This window comes from Scylla paramamosain, chromosome 1 (assembly GCF_035594125.1).
Source record: "Scylla paramamosain isolate STU-SP2022 chromosome 1, ASM3559412v1, whole genome shotgun sequence".
Lineage (NCBI taxonomy): Eukaryota > Metazoa > Arthropoda > Malacostraca > Decapoda > Portunidae > Scylla > Scylla paramamosain.
This window is the reverse complement of record NC_087151.1, coordinates 38663072-38680192: the sequence shown is the minus strand read 5'-3', so window position 1 is coordinate 38680192 and position 17121 is coordinate 38663072. Positions and strand designations below refer to the sequence as shown.

The window sequence follows — 17121 nt, the reverse complement described above, 5'->3', positions numbered from 1 at the left end:
GATAGTGAACGTACATGAGGCGAGTTTAGACTGGAACCCATTCTGGGGATGTCAACACAACAACAACAATGAGAAGTGTTGGCATTCTAGCTATTTTCCCGCTAGATCTAGTGATTTTCAATTGTGGTCTGGCTATCAGATTTGCCATTTATCGGCTAACGAAAAATCTAGTGGGTATAGAATATCGTCTGGCGATTTTCTAGCGATTTTGCTTTGTCAATTTTCAAGAGAATAAATTGCGGTCATAGAAATACAATTTTTTTTTTTTTTTTTTTTTTTTGGCATGAAATTATTTGAATTAATTATATTTATAATGTACGTAGTCGTCTCTCGATCCTTTGTACTTGCGTGCTCTAATTTTACACGTACCATTCCTGTTATTGCCCTGTTGTACGGCTACGCGTCTCAGGTCTCGCCTTCGCTAGCACTGCCCAGCTGCGGTCAGTCCTCGCTTCCCGGCCGATGATGACATACTAACAGTGCCTTCTTATCATTTGTTGTGAAATTTTTCTCAACTACTCATCATGCCTAAATTACAGTACACTCAGATTAACACTAAATTACAGTACACTAGAAAGGAATGGTTAAGTGATACAGCGTTAAGAGATTAAATTTCTGAAAAAAAAAAAAAAAAAAAAAGGCAGCGATGAAAGTGAACCATTTTGCAAGCTCTACCAATGCCCTCGGAACTCAAAGTTGAGTGATCTGAAATCAAAGGCCAAGTGACAAGATTATATTTTTTTAGGCCTAGCTGAAATCTAGCGATTTTAGGCCTTAATCTAGCGGGTTTAAAGGTTGAATCTGACGGGATTTTAAATTTTTCGATGGCAACTGACAATGAGGACTGCATCGCGGCCAAGCCAAGGAAAGGGCGAAGTGGTTCTGACAGGCTAATTGGGTGACAGATTAGTTTATGCTTAGTGCTCAATTATATTCAAAATTCGGCTTATCCCTGCAAGTAGGTATGAGGATGGCTGAGATAGTTTGAATGTGATTCGATATATTAAACTGACTCCCTGCAAGAAGCTGGGAGGTAACTTGGTTGTGTTGAATTCAAAGGGATTTGTTAAATTGTGCTTACTCCCTGCAAGGGACTCTGGGTTAGGTTATTATGTTGAATGTAAATAGATTAACTCAATTCCATTTACTTCTGTGTGGTGACAGGTTAAGTTCAAATGCAAAAAAAAAATTTACTACCAGCAAGGGGCAGTGAGGTGATTGGGTTAGGTTACGTTGTTTGATTGATTTATTATCTACAGTAAAATCCCTCTCATCCGGCATTCGAGTATCCGGCAGCTTCAAGTATCCAGCACATTTTTCCCCTAGCCTTAAAATCAATAAAAAAATCAATGTGTACTTATAAAATCGATTAAAATTCCCACGGGAGGCATACTTTGTCCCCTCGCCACCAGAGCGCACTGCTTCGCGCCACCCGCGGCCCACTGCACTGTGTTTACTCAGTGATTCAGTCCCGCGTGTGCACTGTTTATCGCCTGAGGCCTTTATCATGCTTAAAGTTGTAGAAAAGGAAGCGTGTTGTGCTTACACTTAAGCAGCTGATCAGATCAGCTGATCTTTGTTATGGTAAGATGCGTGAGTGTAGGGTGGTGATTGTGGACATAATTTCACTTCTATTCAAGTATCCATGTCGGCGGTCCCATTGATAAGACGGATTTTACTGTACCACATTAAAACTCTCTCTCTCTCTCTCTCTCTCTCTCTCTCTCTCTCTCTCTCTCTCTCTCTCTCTCTCTCTCTCTCTCTAAAACATAATATAAAGTGGATTTCAGCGTCATGAGCTACAATTGTATTCCGCAGGTTAATTTAATGCCTTATTTACCTATTCGGCCTCATGTTCTCTGGATGCAGTAATTCTTATATGTGTGCCATCAATAACACATATAAGAAGTAATATTAAAGTTATACTTGGCGCTGGTCAGACCTCATCTAGACTACACTGTGCAGATCTGGTCCCCACATTACAGGAAAGATATAGGTCTATTAGAATCAGTACAGAGGAGAATGACTCAAAGGATCCACGGGATGAGGAGTATTCCTTACGAGGCAAGATTGAAGTTGTTAAATTTACGTTCTTTAGAGAGACGTAGGTTAAGAGGGAACTTGATAGAAGTCTTTAAGTGGTATAAGGGTTATAACAAGGGGGATGTAAGCAAAATTTTTAACATCAGCAACCAGGGTAGAACAAGAAATAACGGGTTCAAGCTTGAAAAATTTAGGTTTAGGAAGGAGATAGGAAAAAATTGGTTCTCAAATAGAGTGGTAGATGAGTGGAACGGACTCAGTAATCATGTTGTTAGTGCTAGGACATTAGAGAGCTTTAAGAGAAGATTAGACAGGTTTATGGATGGGGATAATAGATGGAAATAGATAGGTATTTTTCATACAGGGACTGCCACGTGTAAGCCTGGTCGCTTCTTGCAGCTTCTCTTATTTCTTATGTTCTTATATTGAAAAGAAATAATTTTGACAGTTTCTCTAATTTTCTGCCAGAATTAACTTATTGATATTTTATTCTGGAAGTTGGATTAGAGTAGACTGTAATGAATAAAAACTGTTAATAATGTTAGGAATGTGTATATGTAGCATTCCTGTAGGTGAGCCCATGAACATGCCATGTGTATGAGGTAGCTTCATAAGAGTACATGCATGAGTGAGCCAGCTTGCAGGGTTGTGTTGCTCATTGTTTACAGAGTCTGGCACTGTTATCTATAGTGTTAATGGAAAAAGAGCTGACATAAGCCTATTGGTTGACCTCTGAGGTCATGAGGGTGTCCATGTATGTGTGTGTGTAGATAAATGACTGGCCATTTCCCTACACATTGCAGTTCCTGTATGGAAGAAATATCCATTTCCTATTATATCATGACTTACATTCCCACATGTATACCAAACAATATGGGAAATAACACAGCTATTTATAATAATTATGTTTATTATTTATATAAATATGAATGTTGTAAAAAGGCTGCATGTCTACTTAAAAATAATTCAAATATGATGCAAATGTTTGCGGCAGAATTTCAGCGTGCATGAACTTTCATTTTATTTAGGTGTGGTGAGTGCCTCAGCCTTAAGACGGTAAATGAATCAAATATATGGTTTCACATGATCTGCAAAGTCATTTTATACAAGAGTTCAGAAACCCACTGGGATGTTTGACTTTTTTTTTCATTCATATTTAAAATTTGAAAACTATGAAAACTCCTGCATACATAAGTTACTCAGTTTAAGCATTTCAATATGAACTTAATACAAACCAAAGTACACAATAGATTTGATGGAAGTTATCACAGTACAGTGATAAAAATTATTGAAAACAGGCAAACTAAGCAGGGAACACTGTGTATTATGATCAGGAACTTTAACCAGAAAATGACCTGACAGAATGATAAGAATAAAAGTTCAGCATAAACTTTGTTACAAATAACATTTTCAGTGTGAGCTGCACTTTATAGTTAGGCATGTACTGTGCCCAAGCTTGAATATAATGGAAACTAAAAATCAGAGTTAACTGTCTTTGTGAACCACACACATCTAAACAATTTTTGTCCTCATTGCATCTATGTGTCCATTATCTTGGGCCAGTCACCATTATAGACTGGGCTATCTACAGCCATAAAGTATGAATCTGGTGAACAGTTGCAAGTAAATTTTCAGGCATTGTATATTTTTTCTGTAACCTCTTCCAGTTTTTACTTTTCTTGATGTTTCTGATGGTTATCAAGAATATATATATATATATATATATATATATATATATATATATATATATATATATATATATATATATATATATATATATATATATATATTACTTTCACAAATATATCATGATGCATTAATTTCTGATGTGGCAATGATAAAAATATTGTCCACAACAGAAATATCACACATTGTATATACACACATAAAACCATGTGCTAAATCAATACATTTCACTTGAAAACTTTATTACATATGTCAGTCACCTGCTTTCATGAGAAAATGCAACAATAACAGGATAAACATGGACAGACAAAACATGAGGAAGGATAAAAATCACTGTGGTGAAAGATAAGTAAAAAGTTAAATATTTCAGAAAAGGGACACATTTGATAGCTTTTGGATACTTCACATACAGTTTTGGATTACAAAGGAAGCACACAGGTAGGCCAAGCCTTAAGAAGTCAAACACTTTCTAACAAAATAAAAATAGATATATTTTGCAGATATCATTGGCATTATGGAAGATTGTATGTCATTAACAAAGTGTCACAAATTGTTTTTATCTGGTATTTTGTATAAAATTCTAGTTGAAAACATTCATACTTAACATTCTGGAAAGATTTACAGGACACATAGACATCTATGACAGCCAATGGAAGTTTAAAAGTATTCTTTAAAAGTACACAAACACCTTATAATCTGCACAAAAGTGTACTCAGTAGCCTGCAGCATGGTGATCGTAAAGTAATGAAAGGTTGTCAAGAATCACTTCCACCGTGTGCTGTAGTGGCAAAAATTTGATGGATGGTATCATCTTTGTATTCTAAGAAACTAATAATTATCATATGATGGAACCTGAATAATAGTATGAACACATTATGTAAGGAACTTTAATTTATACATAATAACATACATGTATATACATACATATATGAATGCAACATAACATACAAGAGCACAAAAGATGCTGTAGATGCAAGATGACCTATTGAAATACACACACACGTTTTCGTCATAGAAGCAACCTTGGCTTCTTATCTTCTGTCTCGCTCACTTTTCCTTCGTAAAGGTTTTTTTTCTTATCATTAATATACTTCCTTATCTTTTTATTAAGAAAAAGATTTTCAACTGAAGCTTTACTTTATTTCAGTATTCATGAAAACGTATTTCTTTCTTTTCAATGAAAGAAATTATACTTTGCTTCAATAACAAAAATTATAACAGTTACATAAAGTGTGTGTGTCTGTGTGTGTGAATTTCAAATGTATTGCAATTTACATTTGAGTAATTGTAAATCAGAAAGTCACAAATAAATATAATTGCATCTGAGTTTTTCAAATGATGTATTTCTCAATATTTTATTTATTTATTTTTTTTCTTATCTGAGTTCTGTGTTCACAAATCGAGACAACAGTGAATTCATTTGCAGTTTTATAATCTTGTTCATCACATATTCGGAAATTGCACTTTGCTTACATGTAAATTGCAGGAAAACTGTGTAATACAAAAAGCCACAAAATTCTTCTCTGTGCTACCTCAGGAGACTAGGCTTGGTAATTGATCCATACAGAGCTTGCAAAACATCTACATACATATCAGTACTAATCACCAGACACTGCTGCCATTGTGGTAGCCAGACAATCAAGGTTGACTATACTCCACTTGAGCCACAATGATCATTATGGGTCAGTTGATGATGTCACATACCTTAAATGTCTTGCTAATTGTCAAAATGCCAATCAGATATAAATCTACCAGTGCCTTTCATAAGTGTTGCTTCAATTTGGGCACCAGAGAAGATGCTTTTGGCCTACTAAGTGAACATCAATTTGAGGGAAAAATTATTCCTCATTAACTGTGACAACTTAAGCAACCTTTCTACATGAATGTTAACATAGTTTTTCTCACACAAATGTTTGTTTGGCAAGTTATTCAGTGATTTTTGGTAGACAACATACTTGGCACTGGTATAGGTTTGCTACAACAAATTCATGCTAATGAGGAAGTGGAACACAAGCATAGATGACTAGTCTTCTTGAAGCAATGTCGGTGTGTAGTAGCATAAAAAAAATAATAATAAGTAAACCGCTAATTTACAAATAAGCACATATAAAATTTACTTGTGCAAAAATATGATATAGCTATGTATTCTTATATACATACAGATTTAATTACTATATATTTGTATTTATATATACATTAAAGAGTTATATAATTTACTTGCTTCCTATATTATATACACTGATGATATTTATGATATAGTAAAATTAGATATACATCTAGGCCTTGCTGTTACTTGACTAGTGATGTGCTAAAGTGATGGTGGCAGTCTTGGCCACCACACCACCTGCCTGCCTGACTCCAAACTTTGGAGTCATGAAATATACATCCATTTAGCCATTGCTGAGATGTATAAAATGTGATTCTGCATTCTCTTGACAGCAAAAAAAAAAAAAAAAGGGAGGGGGGTGATTCTTGTAATACCAATCAACATTTCTCTAGCTCAATCTAGTTTCACACACTTAAGAATGTGAAAAGTTAATTACATAAATTGACACTGATAAGAGCTAATATTGCCTCAGTAAAAGCATGTATATGAAACACAGACTGAGCCATGAATGCATTGTCATCATTACATCACTGAATACATGTTACATTGTAATGTGTTCCTGTTGCTTGAAAAAAAAAATTGTATAGCTTTTTAAGCTTGTTATTACATACTTCATAAACAGCTAGCCACTGCCATAGAACATGACATATACAAGTAGCCCATACATATTTTGCACATGAATAATTGCAACTTGCAAAAAGTGCTGCATTTTATATTATTTGAAGGCTGAACAAGGTGAGCAATAATAATATGGTGGATTTTTAGGTTAAAAAATCAGTAAAGTATTAATGAATGTAGATTAAGATCAAAACACCATAAGAGTGTAATCAGGTTAGATGGACTAATGTTGAGAGAGGTGAGTGAATTCAATACAAGTCTGATCTTGAGATAACTTGAAATGATGAAGGAAATAGTAAAGAAAAGTGGCAAGTCCAAAGAACACAACTTAAAAGAATGGACAGTAAAAATTAATGTAAAAATATAAATTGGAATTTTTTAAATAGTATAATAAGGTACCAATATTAAGACAGACATAGACTAAGAATATGAGATCTTAAATTCAAGCAGAAATTAACTGAGGGAAGTATGTAAACAGAATGTGATGAAGATAAAGATCTACATGAGTAAGAGAGAGAGAAGGAAGCTCCCTCTTTTTTTGTGACAAGGAGGACATGGAGGGAGATAATAAGGAAGATCACAAGACAGAATAAGGAAGGGAGGAAGACTTAAGACTGGGATAAGTAAAGTTACAAGAAGTAGCAGTCAAGAATCCATTCATATAATTCTGAATGAAAGTACTACTTAGATTTAATAAGTGTGTGTGTGTGTGTGTGTGTGAGTGTGCTTTTACAAGTTTTAAAAGTTAATCTATGGCAGTCCAAAATTTGATATCAGTACATCATAAGAAGTAGTGAACAAAACACAAACTGTGCTGCACAATTAAATGACCATACATTCTTTCAGCATTTCTAGATTTATAATATGTATCACAACTAACACCAAAATGATGCAACAATACAGTTGTCCATAAGATCTTAAGGATATACATTGAAACCTCCAGTCCATTGTTATAAGACTTCATAATACAGATTTAAGATTTAAAAATCCTTCATGAACACACCAGGATGTCACATAAAAATTTAGAAGTACACCAGCATGTAGATTTAAACCTCAAAAGTCTGAGATAATCAAAGACTCTTCAAGTCACACTCATGACAGAAGCTGTTTGACTACAGATGGTCCTTCATATCATTTCTAGGCACTAATTCCATTAATTGTAAACTGCATTACAATAAAAGTCCTTTTCTTTCAATTCCAGCTGACAGCAGTATTCAAATTCAAACTTGTATACCTTACAAGACTTTCATCTAAGAGGTTCAGCTACTGCTGCTCCTGCTATATACATCTTCTCAATACATGTTACTATTATGTTGAGGGTGTATGGAAACAAGCTGATAATGTTAATGTAATGACAGGACAGTTGAGGCCAACTAAAACCCATTAGAACTTTGGTGATCACTTATAGCCTTATTGGTGACACATCAGACTCATCTTTACCTTGAGTGTTCACCAGAGATTCAGTCCAGCAAGATGACTTTTATCTGGCATTCTTAAACTTAGAAAGTTCTCAAATCCAGAATATTCTAATACTGACATTATTATATCATTACTTATTAGCAGTTGTAGCCAGTATCACACAAAAGCAGTACAGTTGTATCCTTAAAGGAAGTTATCGTAAAATATTATCAAATTATTTACTGATCTGTTATCCAGTAAGTATATACATTATTTTCTGTTTACACACCTGCTTTGCTATATGTTCCTAACTAACCGTGACTTACTTACACATCTCCTAACCTACCACATTAATAAATAGCTTGAGCCTTCTTTCTGAAGTTTCTAAATCATAAATGGCTGGGTGCCAGCATGTCTAAAACATTTTCTTGAAATGTATCTCTATCACAAGATTTCTTTGTATATATTCCAAAATCAGAAAAATCCAGAAAGCCACAACACTTCTTGTGCCAAGCTAAACAGATAGATATTCTCAAACTGTACTGTTTTAACATGAGGGTTTAGTTCACATTATTTGTTGCCATATAGCTTCTTTCTGACTCAGCATTTTTTTTCTCCATTTTTGCATGACCTTTTAAATGCATACATAATGCAAACTGTTTACAGTATCATATCACTATTGTGTCTCAGTTTGGTTCCTCTGAAATAGTTTTAATATCTGACATTCAAAATGGCAGTGATGGTTGGTTCTGTGAGTGTGATGAAAAGAACTTTTATTGTAATTAAAGAGTAATCCTTCTTAGAAAATTATATTGACACACACACACACACACACACACACACACACACACACACACACACACACACACACACACACACACACACACACATATATATATATATATATATATATATATATATATATATATATATATATATATATATATATATATATATATATATATATATATATATATGCTATACTTCTGTTCAATTATACATACTACATAGAAAAGTCAAAATACAAACACTGTAAATTAGTATGAAACCTGAAAGTCACTCAGATCAAGATTTTATACAACATATGTAGAATAAAAGAAATATGTTGATGACTGGGGGAAATTCATTCTGGGATTATATATTTTTTAATAAATAATAATACATTATTCAAGGCCATAAACAAGTAGACACTATTTTATCTTTGTTAATAATGAAATCACTTAATCTACAATTTTTCATTTTTTTTTTAGAATGTTCTCATAAAATGAATGTAAAAACTTATCAAACAGAAAAAAGGGCAGTCATATATCACTCTCAAAATATTTTACTATTATTTTTTAGGCACATTCCATTGGCAAGATTTCATGTTATGATGTTATAAAAGAGTGAAGACTGTGTGGTGATGAACATTTAGCCTTTACACACCTGCTTTGCTATATGTTGCTAACTAACCGTGACTTACTTACACATCTCCTAACCTACCTCATTAATAAATAGCTTGAGCCTTCTTTCTGAAGTTTCTAAATCATAAATGGTTGAGGCACCAGCATGTCTAAAAAATTTTCTTCTTGACAGCTGTGTATCTCTCCATGTACTGAAACAAAAGTTGACAGTGAATATCAAAAAGTTAACAAAAAATGTGTGGGGGGTAACACCATAACATAAAAGCATCTCAAAAGTAAAAGTTAATTCACAAAGATAGAGGACAAAGGAAGTACTGGATAGGAAAACCAAGCAAATAGTCCTTCTTAATGCTAGAAGAAGGAAAAACAATACAGGAAGAAAGGAAAGAAGCATGCTTATCCTTCAAGGTAAATAAGAAGAGGAGATTGCCTATACAGTAGGGTATGCGACAACAAACATGATTCATTCCAGTGCAGCATTGCACTGCAAATGTGCATTATGGCAAATGAAGAACCTATGGGAAAGAATTAATTGGTTTCAGGGAACCAGAAAATAACATAAGAAATTCCACAATTAAAAAAATACATCAAAATGAGTACATTTGCACTACTTTATTTGAGATAACACAACAAATGTATACAGTACCCTTCCAAGTTTCACAACTAGTCCTAAATTCTTACAATCCCAAGTTTCACAGATTATCATCCCAAGTTTCATGCTGCTTTGACAAATATAAGTCATTTACCTACTGTCGGCATCATGTGTATACACACAGTAAACCCCATAAGTCGGAGCTCTCTCTCTCTCTCTCTCTCTCTCTCTCTCTCTCTCTCTCTCTCTCTCTCTCTCTCTCTCTCTCTCTCTCTCTCTCTCAGAAAGTAAGAAATATCCTAAGGACTGTTAAATAGAACGAGACTGAATGAGAATGAAAATGGAAGTACATATATGAGAGAGAGAAAGAGTGAGAAAGGATGAAGTGAAAATTGCATAAAATGAATGAGGGGAAGAGAGTGGGATATCACTCCCTAGTCCCTTATCTCTAACAAATAAGGGGGAGGAGAGGTGACAAGGAGGAAGGTTTAAGACAAGACAAAAGAAGGGAGAGTTTTAATTTTTTATCCCAGGTAAAGTTTTATTAAAATTTCAGTGCTCGCATGAGTGGCAAATTCATTACGCCAGTTTTGGTTCATTATTCTGATTAGGTTTTTATTGAAATTTCAGTGAGTCATTGCAATTGTACATTGTAACGACTATGCATTGTCATGTACCCTACTGTATTTTGATGCATAAAGGAAGGAAAAAGAAAGCATGAGGAATAAGGAAGCAAGCAAGCAGTCATTCTAATGATTAAAGACAAGAAAAAAATCAGATGAAAGAACCATCTCGTGGGAAGAAAAGTATTAAAAAAGGCACACTTACTTTAGAGTATGCAGGAATTTCCTCAAACTCCTTCATCTTAAACAAGTTTCCATCAACACAAAGGAGGGAGACCTGGGACTCCAGCAGCAGCTCCTCGGGAATACTGCTGATGACGAGACAGTTTTCCTCAAGGCGAAGAGTCTTGAGACGTGGACAGGCAGCCAAGGAAGGTGATATTGTGGAAATCTGTAATGTAGAGTTGAGTAAATCCCTGTTACCTGGGCTTGCAGTGGCTTGCTGTAGACTTTAGTGGAGACCATAGCTAACAGTTTCCATCCAGAGACTGACCTAAAAAATTTGGATTCCACATTGGTAAACAAAAACAACAGAGCCAGCATTACATAATATAATCTAATCTACTCAACTTGTGTTGTTATTACCCCACAATTGGGGTAATAACAACACAAGATTTTGTTCATTCACATCCATATTTAATCTTACTATCATACGCTGCAGCCTTCTCAATTTCCTATTCCTCCTGTCTTTCAAGTAAAATGGAACCTCGGTTACCGAACACCTCCCTTTTTTAACATCAGTTTTCGAACAAAATTTTGAACTCATTGTTACTTCGGTTGCAGTACCTTAATTCAGTTCTAGAACAAAGTTACTTCATTTCAAATATTGAAAGACACAACAAAAGCTGCCATTTATTATTAATGTATAATTTCTATAAATATTTACTTCATTTTTATATATTTGGAGGAGAGGCACAGAGTGTAAGACAGTAATTCAGTATTTGAAATATGACAAATGTGATCCTCTTGATAAGCCACGATGTAAACAAACAGTTTTCAGTGCTCAGGAGTTATCATGAGCAACCTGTGGCTCTCTCCTGTGGCTGTTATCACTACTGCACAACTGCATTTTTCCAATAGCTTTTCCCAGCAGCAAGCTAAGTGTTATGATCACCTTCATTTTGGTAGTAAGTGGGTTGCCCCTCTCAGTGTCCCTCTGTAAGGTTTCTCTCACTAGATCAGTGACAAAAAGAATACCTGCACAGTCTAAACAGTATCTTCTGATGAGTTGTGTGTCATTAAGTTCATTCAATACATCCTTTCTGGATAAATAATTTGTGAGCTGGAGACATTGTGAAGCAGTCATCTTGGCTATGGGTGCATCTGTCATAAGCCAGTAAGACCAGGTAGACTGGTGTCTGAGAACGGATTAATCCATTTTACATTGATTCCTATGGGGAAAATAGTTTCGGTTTTTAAACAGTTTGGATTTCAAAGGGCATTCAGGAATTAATTAAGTTCTAGAACCGAGGTTCCACTGTACTTCATTCTTATGTTCTCCTATTTTATAACAGTCTTCCTCTCAAATCCACAGCATCCATTCCACCATAGTTTCTGTATCCCTGTCACATCATTTCTTCCCTTTCTCATCTCATCCATCAACCATCTGAGAATTTTACATGTCACCACCTCCACCATTACTGTGCTGAAAAAGAATATTATACATCGTTGGGGTACAGTTGGCTCCAAGAATTTTTGGTACACATTATGGCAAGGTGAAGGTAATATTTGGCATAACCATACAACAGAGCAGGAAGTATCCACAAGGTTAAGGCAATGGGGGTGGAGAAACTGTTGGAAATGCTGCCTGAGACAGAAATGCATGACAAATTTGTCTCAGGCAGCATTGCCAACAGGTTCTCCATCCCTATTACCCTAACCTTGGGGACATTTCCTGTTCTATTATATGGTTATGCCAAATATTCCCCTCACCTTGCCATGATGTGTATCAAAATTCTTGGAGCCAAATGTACATTACACTGACCTGATTCATGTTAAGGTTCACTTCAACTGCTTGCAAGGTCTCTATTCCATCAGGGACACTGGTGATCTGGTTGCCACTCAAATCAACTACATCCAGCTGTGCCAGACCACACAGCATGATGGGGAACTCTGTTATCTTATTGTCACTTTAAAAAAAGAGGTGATTTCAATTGTAGGTTTATATTTGGTAAGAATTTAATGAAAGATTATGCCATGATAACATGACTCTTGGCCTTAGCTGCTTGAAAAATTCACAATATCATCTGGTGGAGTTTTAAGCTATAAAGTATCACTAATTTTTAACTATACTGGATCTTTCTTGTCTAAGTGAGCTATTGCACTTAAAAATTATAAGCAGTTCATGTAAAATGACTGGCATGATCAATTCACACTATAATTTATACAATCAAACTATAATTCCTAGAGCTGAAATAAAATTGTGGAATGACACACTTAGAAACACACATACATACCTTAGTATGACAGACTTGAGGTGCTTGAGTTGTGACATAGACACAGGAAGGGAGATGAGCAGATTGGACACAACAGATATTGACTCCAGTTTGGTGAGTCTTCCTATTTCATCTGGAAAGGTTTCTGAAATCATATAAGATGTGTTCAGTAATTATAATACAATAATTTAATCAGACTTACACATTTCAAAAGGTGCCTTAAGGGTGTGACAATCTACAAAACAACAACAAGAAAATTAGTGGTAAAGTAGTTGGCACAACAGTGCACTGGGTGGCATTTTCCCTTCCCCTCAGATATTCTACTCAACCATTAAAAATGATTTTGAATTTCTTCATAAGTGACAACCCACCCAAAGATCCTACAATGCTTTACTGCACCATCCAACTGTCACTCAGTGCTTGATAAAGTGTGATGGCTGCAAGTGTCATCTGTTGTCTGCACCAAATTTCTTAAATTGAGTGTACCATTCTGAGGCAGGTGTTCTCAATGTTTGGTGATGGGGCAAAAGCCACAGCTCACAAGGAATCATATCAGCCTTATCTAATCCTTATACAAGACTAGCTATGGACCAGAAAGAGACTGCATGTTTGTTGGCTGAAAGAAATTTGTGAGTCCAGCAAAAACATTCCACTTATTAATTTAAAAAGGTCTGGCAGATCAAAGGTAGTTCCCCTCAAGACTCTATGATTTATAACCCACAAGCTGACGAAAGTCCCTTCCTGTAAAGCTCAGAAAATTAAAGAAACAAACCAAAAATTACTGCATAATATGCCTGTGAAAAAGTTTTCTTGATACTTCCTAAAGGACTTTGACCTCTCTTCCTGCCATGGTGCACACACGCCTTACTTAACACCTCGCCACAAAGAAAATTACATTGCTTTTGCAAAAAATAAATAAATAAATAAATAAATAGAAAAAATTACTTGGCCACTAAACAAAATTCATTCCATACTTTGCCCAAAAAGTGCTGATCACTATGACACAAAGTTTGTGGTACCACATGTGGGGCATCTGAGAAACTGATGGTGTGGGGCTGTTTTCCTCATTACAGTGTTGAAAATTTTGTTACAATTGAAGGTGTTATTCTGAATAGTGATAGATATCATGATTTCTTGTTTGGCAATTCAGAAGAGTGCTTCGACAAGTGCAGAGTTGAGACATTCATACAGGACAGTGCCATCATGTCACAGATGTAACCCAGTGAAGAGCTGGCTACAGAATTGCGCTATAGATTATTTGCAGGACTAGTCATTGAACAGTCCTGATATAAATCCCATAGAAAACGTGTGGGCTCTGATGAAAAGGAAACTGCAAGAGAAGGACAAACTCTGTAGAGAAACTGAAGGCAGTTCTCCTGGATATGTGGTACAGCTTATTTGAGGGCACCTTACATGCTCTGGCTGACTCCTTCCCACAAAGGCTACACAAAGTAGTGAAAAGGAAGGGTAATCCTGTACAATATTAGCTGGTGATAAGTGTTTATGTACATATTCTAGTCATAATTTTAGGGGAAACCTTATCATCTTCCTATCTGCTTGTGTTTACTCATTGCACAGACTAAAATGTGCCAACTACTTTGACTTCCATTGTATATTTTAAAGGACTGTGTGTACTATAAACTATTTTGCATCACCTTCCTTTTTCAGTCATGAAACTTTTATGAAAAAAATGTACAAAAATAAAGGATAGAAAACATATTTGTAATATCAAGTAGATATAGTTGTGAAGTGCAACTTAGTATGGTTTGTAATAGTGGGTTCCAGCAGTAAAGTAACATAAGGAAGCACATGTATTATTGAAGCAAGTTTGCATATACAAGCATTTGAAGTTGATTATTTTTGCATACTCCTAAGTATCAAAGGTTCTTACCAATTCTGTTTGCATTTAGATTCAGGTGTCTGAGGCTGGAGAGGTCACACACAGAAGAAGGGAGTTCTCTCAGCCTGTTGGTGGAGAGATCAAGGGTCCGCAGCACCTTGTTTAAGGCGGACAGGTCTGGAAGCTGTGTTGTGAGGTTAGCAAGGCAAATGGCAGTGCAGAGACCAAACCATAGGATTGCAGTACACAAAAATTAAATACAGGCCAATCTTTGTTTATGAACAATCAGTTTATGAATTCATGAAGTTACAGGTTAAATCATACTGTTTTTTTTTCCCAATTTACTAATAAAGAATTCAATTTTACAAATAAAATCTCAAATTAATCCATAATAGCAAAAAATCAACTGAGTTACTGTAAACAATTCATTTAACAACTGTTCATGATACACAAGCATTTGGGGAAAAAAATGTGTAATAACTCATCCATAAATTTAGATTCACCTGCAATGCCCAATGTTACAGGAAATTGTTTAGAAGTAATTGCTATGGCATAATTCACCTTTATCTAGTAACAGTTTAACAAGAATCCTGCATCACCAAAGGGAAAAGACACACATGAGAATGCAGTTATTCATTTCTTTGGCCTTTGAAAATAATTTTTTATGAGAATAAAGCATTACATATTATAAGCTTTGGTAGGAAAGAATTATAAGAACTTCACATCTGAGGAATGTGATGTATGGACAGCAAAATCAAATGACATTTAAGACATATGGAGAGGTATAATAAAATAATGGTATACAGAAGTGAGACATGTCAAGGAATAATAAGAGAAATAATGATAATAATATATGCACTAAAGGCAGTCCACTATCTTCTTATCCCTAAGTTTTAAGAATACAATTATTGCACCATACACTGAATATTAAGAATGTATAAATCTAAGATGGTTAAGGAATGTAGTGTTTTATTATCAACTGATCTGTGTTTTTCTTCTCTCTACACAGTAACTAGTAATGCATGACAGAACAAAAATAGGAAAATTCTTTACTATTACTACTCCAGCTCTTTTTTACCAATCTTACCTAACCTACATTGTGTGGTGTATTAAGAAAAGTACTAGAAGGCTGAGAGTGTGCAGGAAATGGCAGTGAATACATTAGGTATGGATTCAGATTCTAAGAAGCACCTTGATTTTTATTCAATTACTGTGGGCTTCGTACCACAAAGAACTCGCAAGAACTCCTATTGTAAATAAGTTGTGTATATTCTGTTGTGCTAAAATACAGCTTGGAACAGTAACTTTATTGATTTTCCCACTAATAACCACAAGGATTAACGCTACTGCGTAAAATTTATGAGATTATCGCCTAAATTTAGAACATTAGGTTAGATTAGGTTAGCTTAGATTGGGTTGTTATGTTAGGAAGCCAAATTTACCAGATTTTTGTTATCGCCATGTAAAAATCCTGGATTTCCACCAAGCCCCTTAAGTCCGTTATGGATAAGGAGAGAAAGAAAAAAAAGAGATTGGGGTGTGTGCCTCTAAAGGGCACGATGACCCAATTAAAATTCACTCCATTATTCACCTCAGTCAGTTTTCTGTCGGACAAGACCAGCGCGCCAGTCTTTGCGGCCGTTTCCATGTGGGCTCTCACCCCCTTGGATGACTGCTGACCCATGATGACCTGCTGGATGACCTGACTTGTTCTAGTGTGGCGTCCTCCTTCAGTCAGCTGACCGTCAAAACAAAACACACACAGAGATAAACAAACAGTGACGCCGACTCGCGCTGCCAGGAATGTAACACAGATTTCCAGATCAATTTTACGATAATGTAGCTAATCTTCGGTTTTACGATAATGTACTTCACCCTTTGACTGCTAATGGGCATGCAGCACTTGTATCTTGCCTAAGTAACCGTTGACAATTTCACAGGGCAAAAATAAAGCTGAATAGCATCACTGTTACATCTAGTGACTTATGAGTAATTAAACCTCATGGAAATCTAATCAGTGTCCAAAAGGAGAATGGTAAGAATAGTTTTGTCATAAAATAAGATAAGAAGAGAATATGTATAAGGAATGAGATAAAGCTGAGGATAAGTAAGATTAAGAAACTCTTGTATTATATTTATCTTTTATCAAACAATAAACTTATCAATAATTCAATCAATCAATCGGGATAAATCATAGGAGAGGAAAGCATGAATTATGGATGAGAGATTAGGGCTGAATATGGAGCAACTATTATAGTAGTAAATTATTTCTCAAAGGAATTAGTGTGAATGATAAAACGCATTAAATTAAATAATAGATAACTGCATCTTTTCATTGGACATACTACAAGTATTATAAGTGCAGTAGCCCTCTGT

The 17121-nt window shown here is 35.2% G+C and overlaps 1 protein-coding gene across 1 annotated transcript; it reads right to left on the bottom strand.

The window, feature by feature from the left end:
* Positions 1 to 9128: 9128 nt before the first annotated feature.
* On the bottom strand, positions 9129 to 16656 carry LOC135105225 (leucine-rich repeat-containing protein 57-like). Its single transcript, XM_064013390.1, has 7 exons — positions 16621 to 16656; positions 16337 to 16483; positions 14797 to 14929; positions 12927 to 13050; positions 12455 to 12599; positions 10676 to 10861; positions 9129 to 9446 (listed from the first exon to the last, which is right to left on the bottom strand). The coding sequence occupies exons 1-7, from the start codon at positions 16639 to 16641 to the stop codon at positions 9405 to 9407; spliced, it is 798 nt and encodes a 265-aa protein (XP_063869460.1). The 5' UTR covers positions 16642 to 16656; the 3' UTR covers positions 9129 to 9404.
* Between the last annotated feature and the right edge of the window lie 465 nt (positions 16657 to 17121).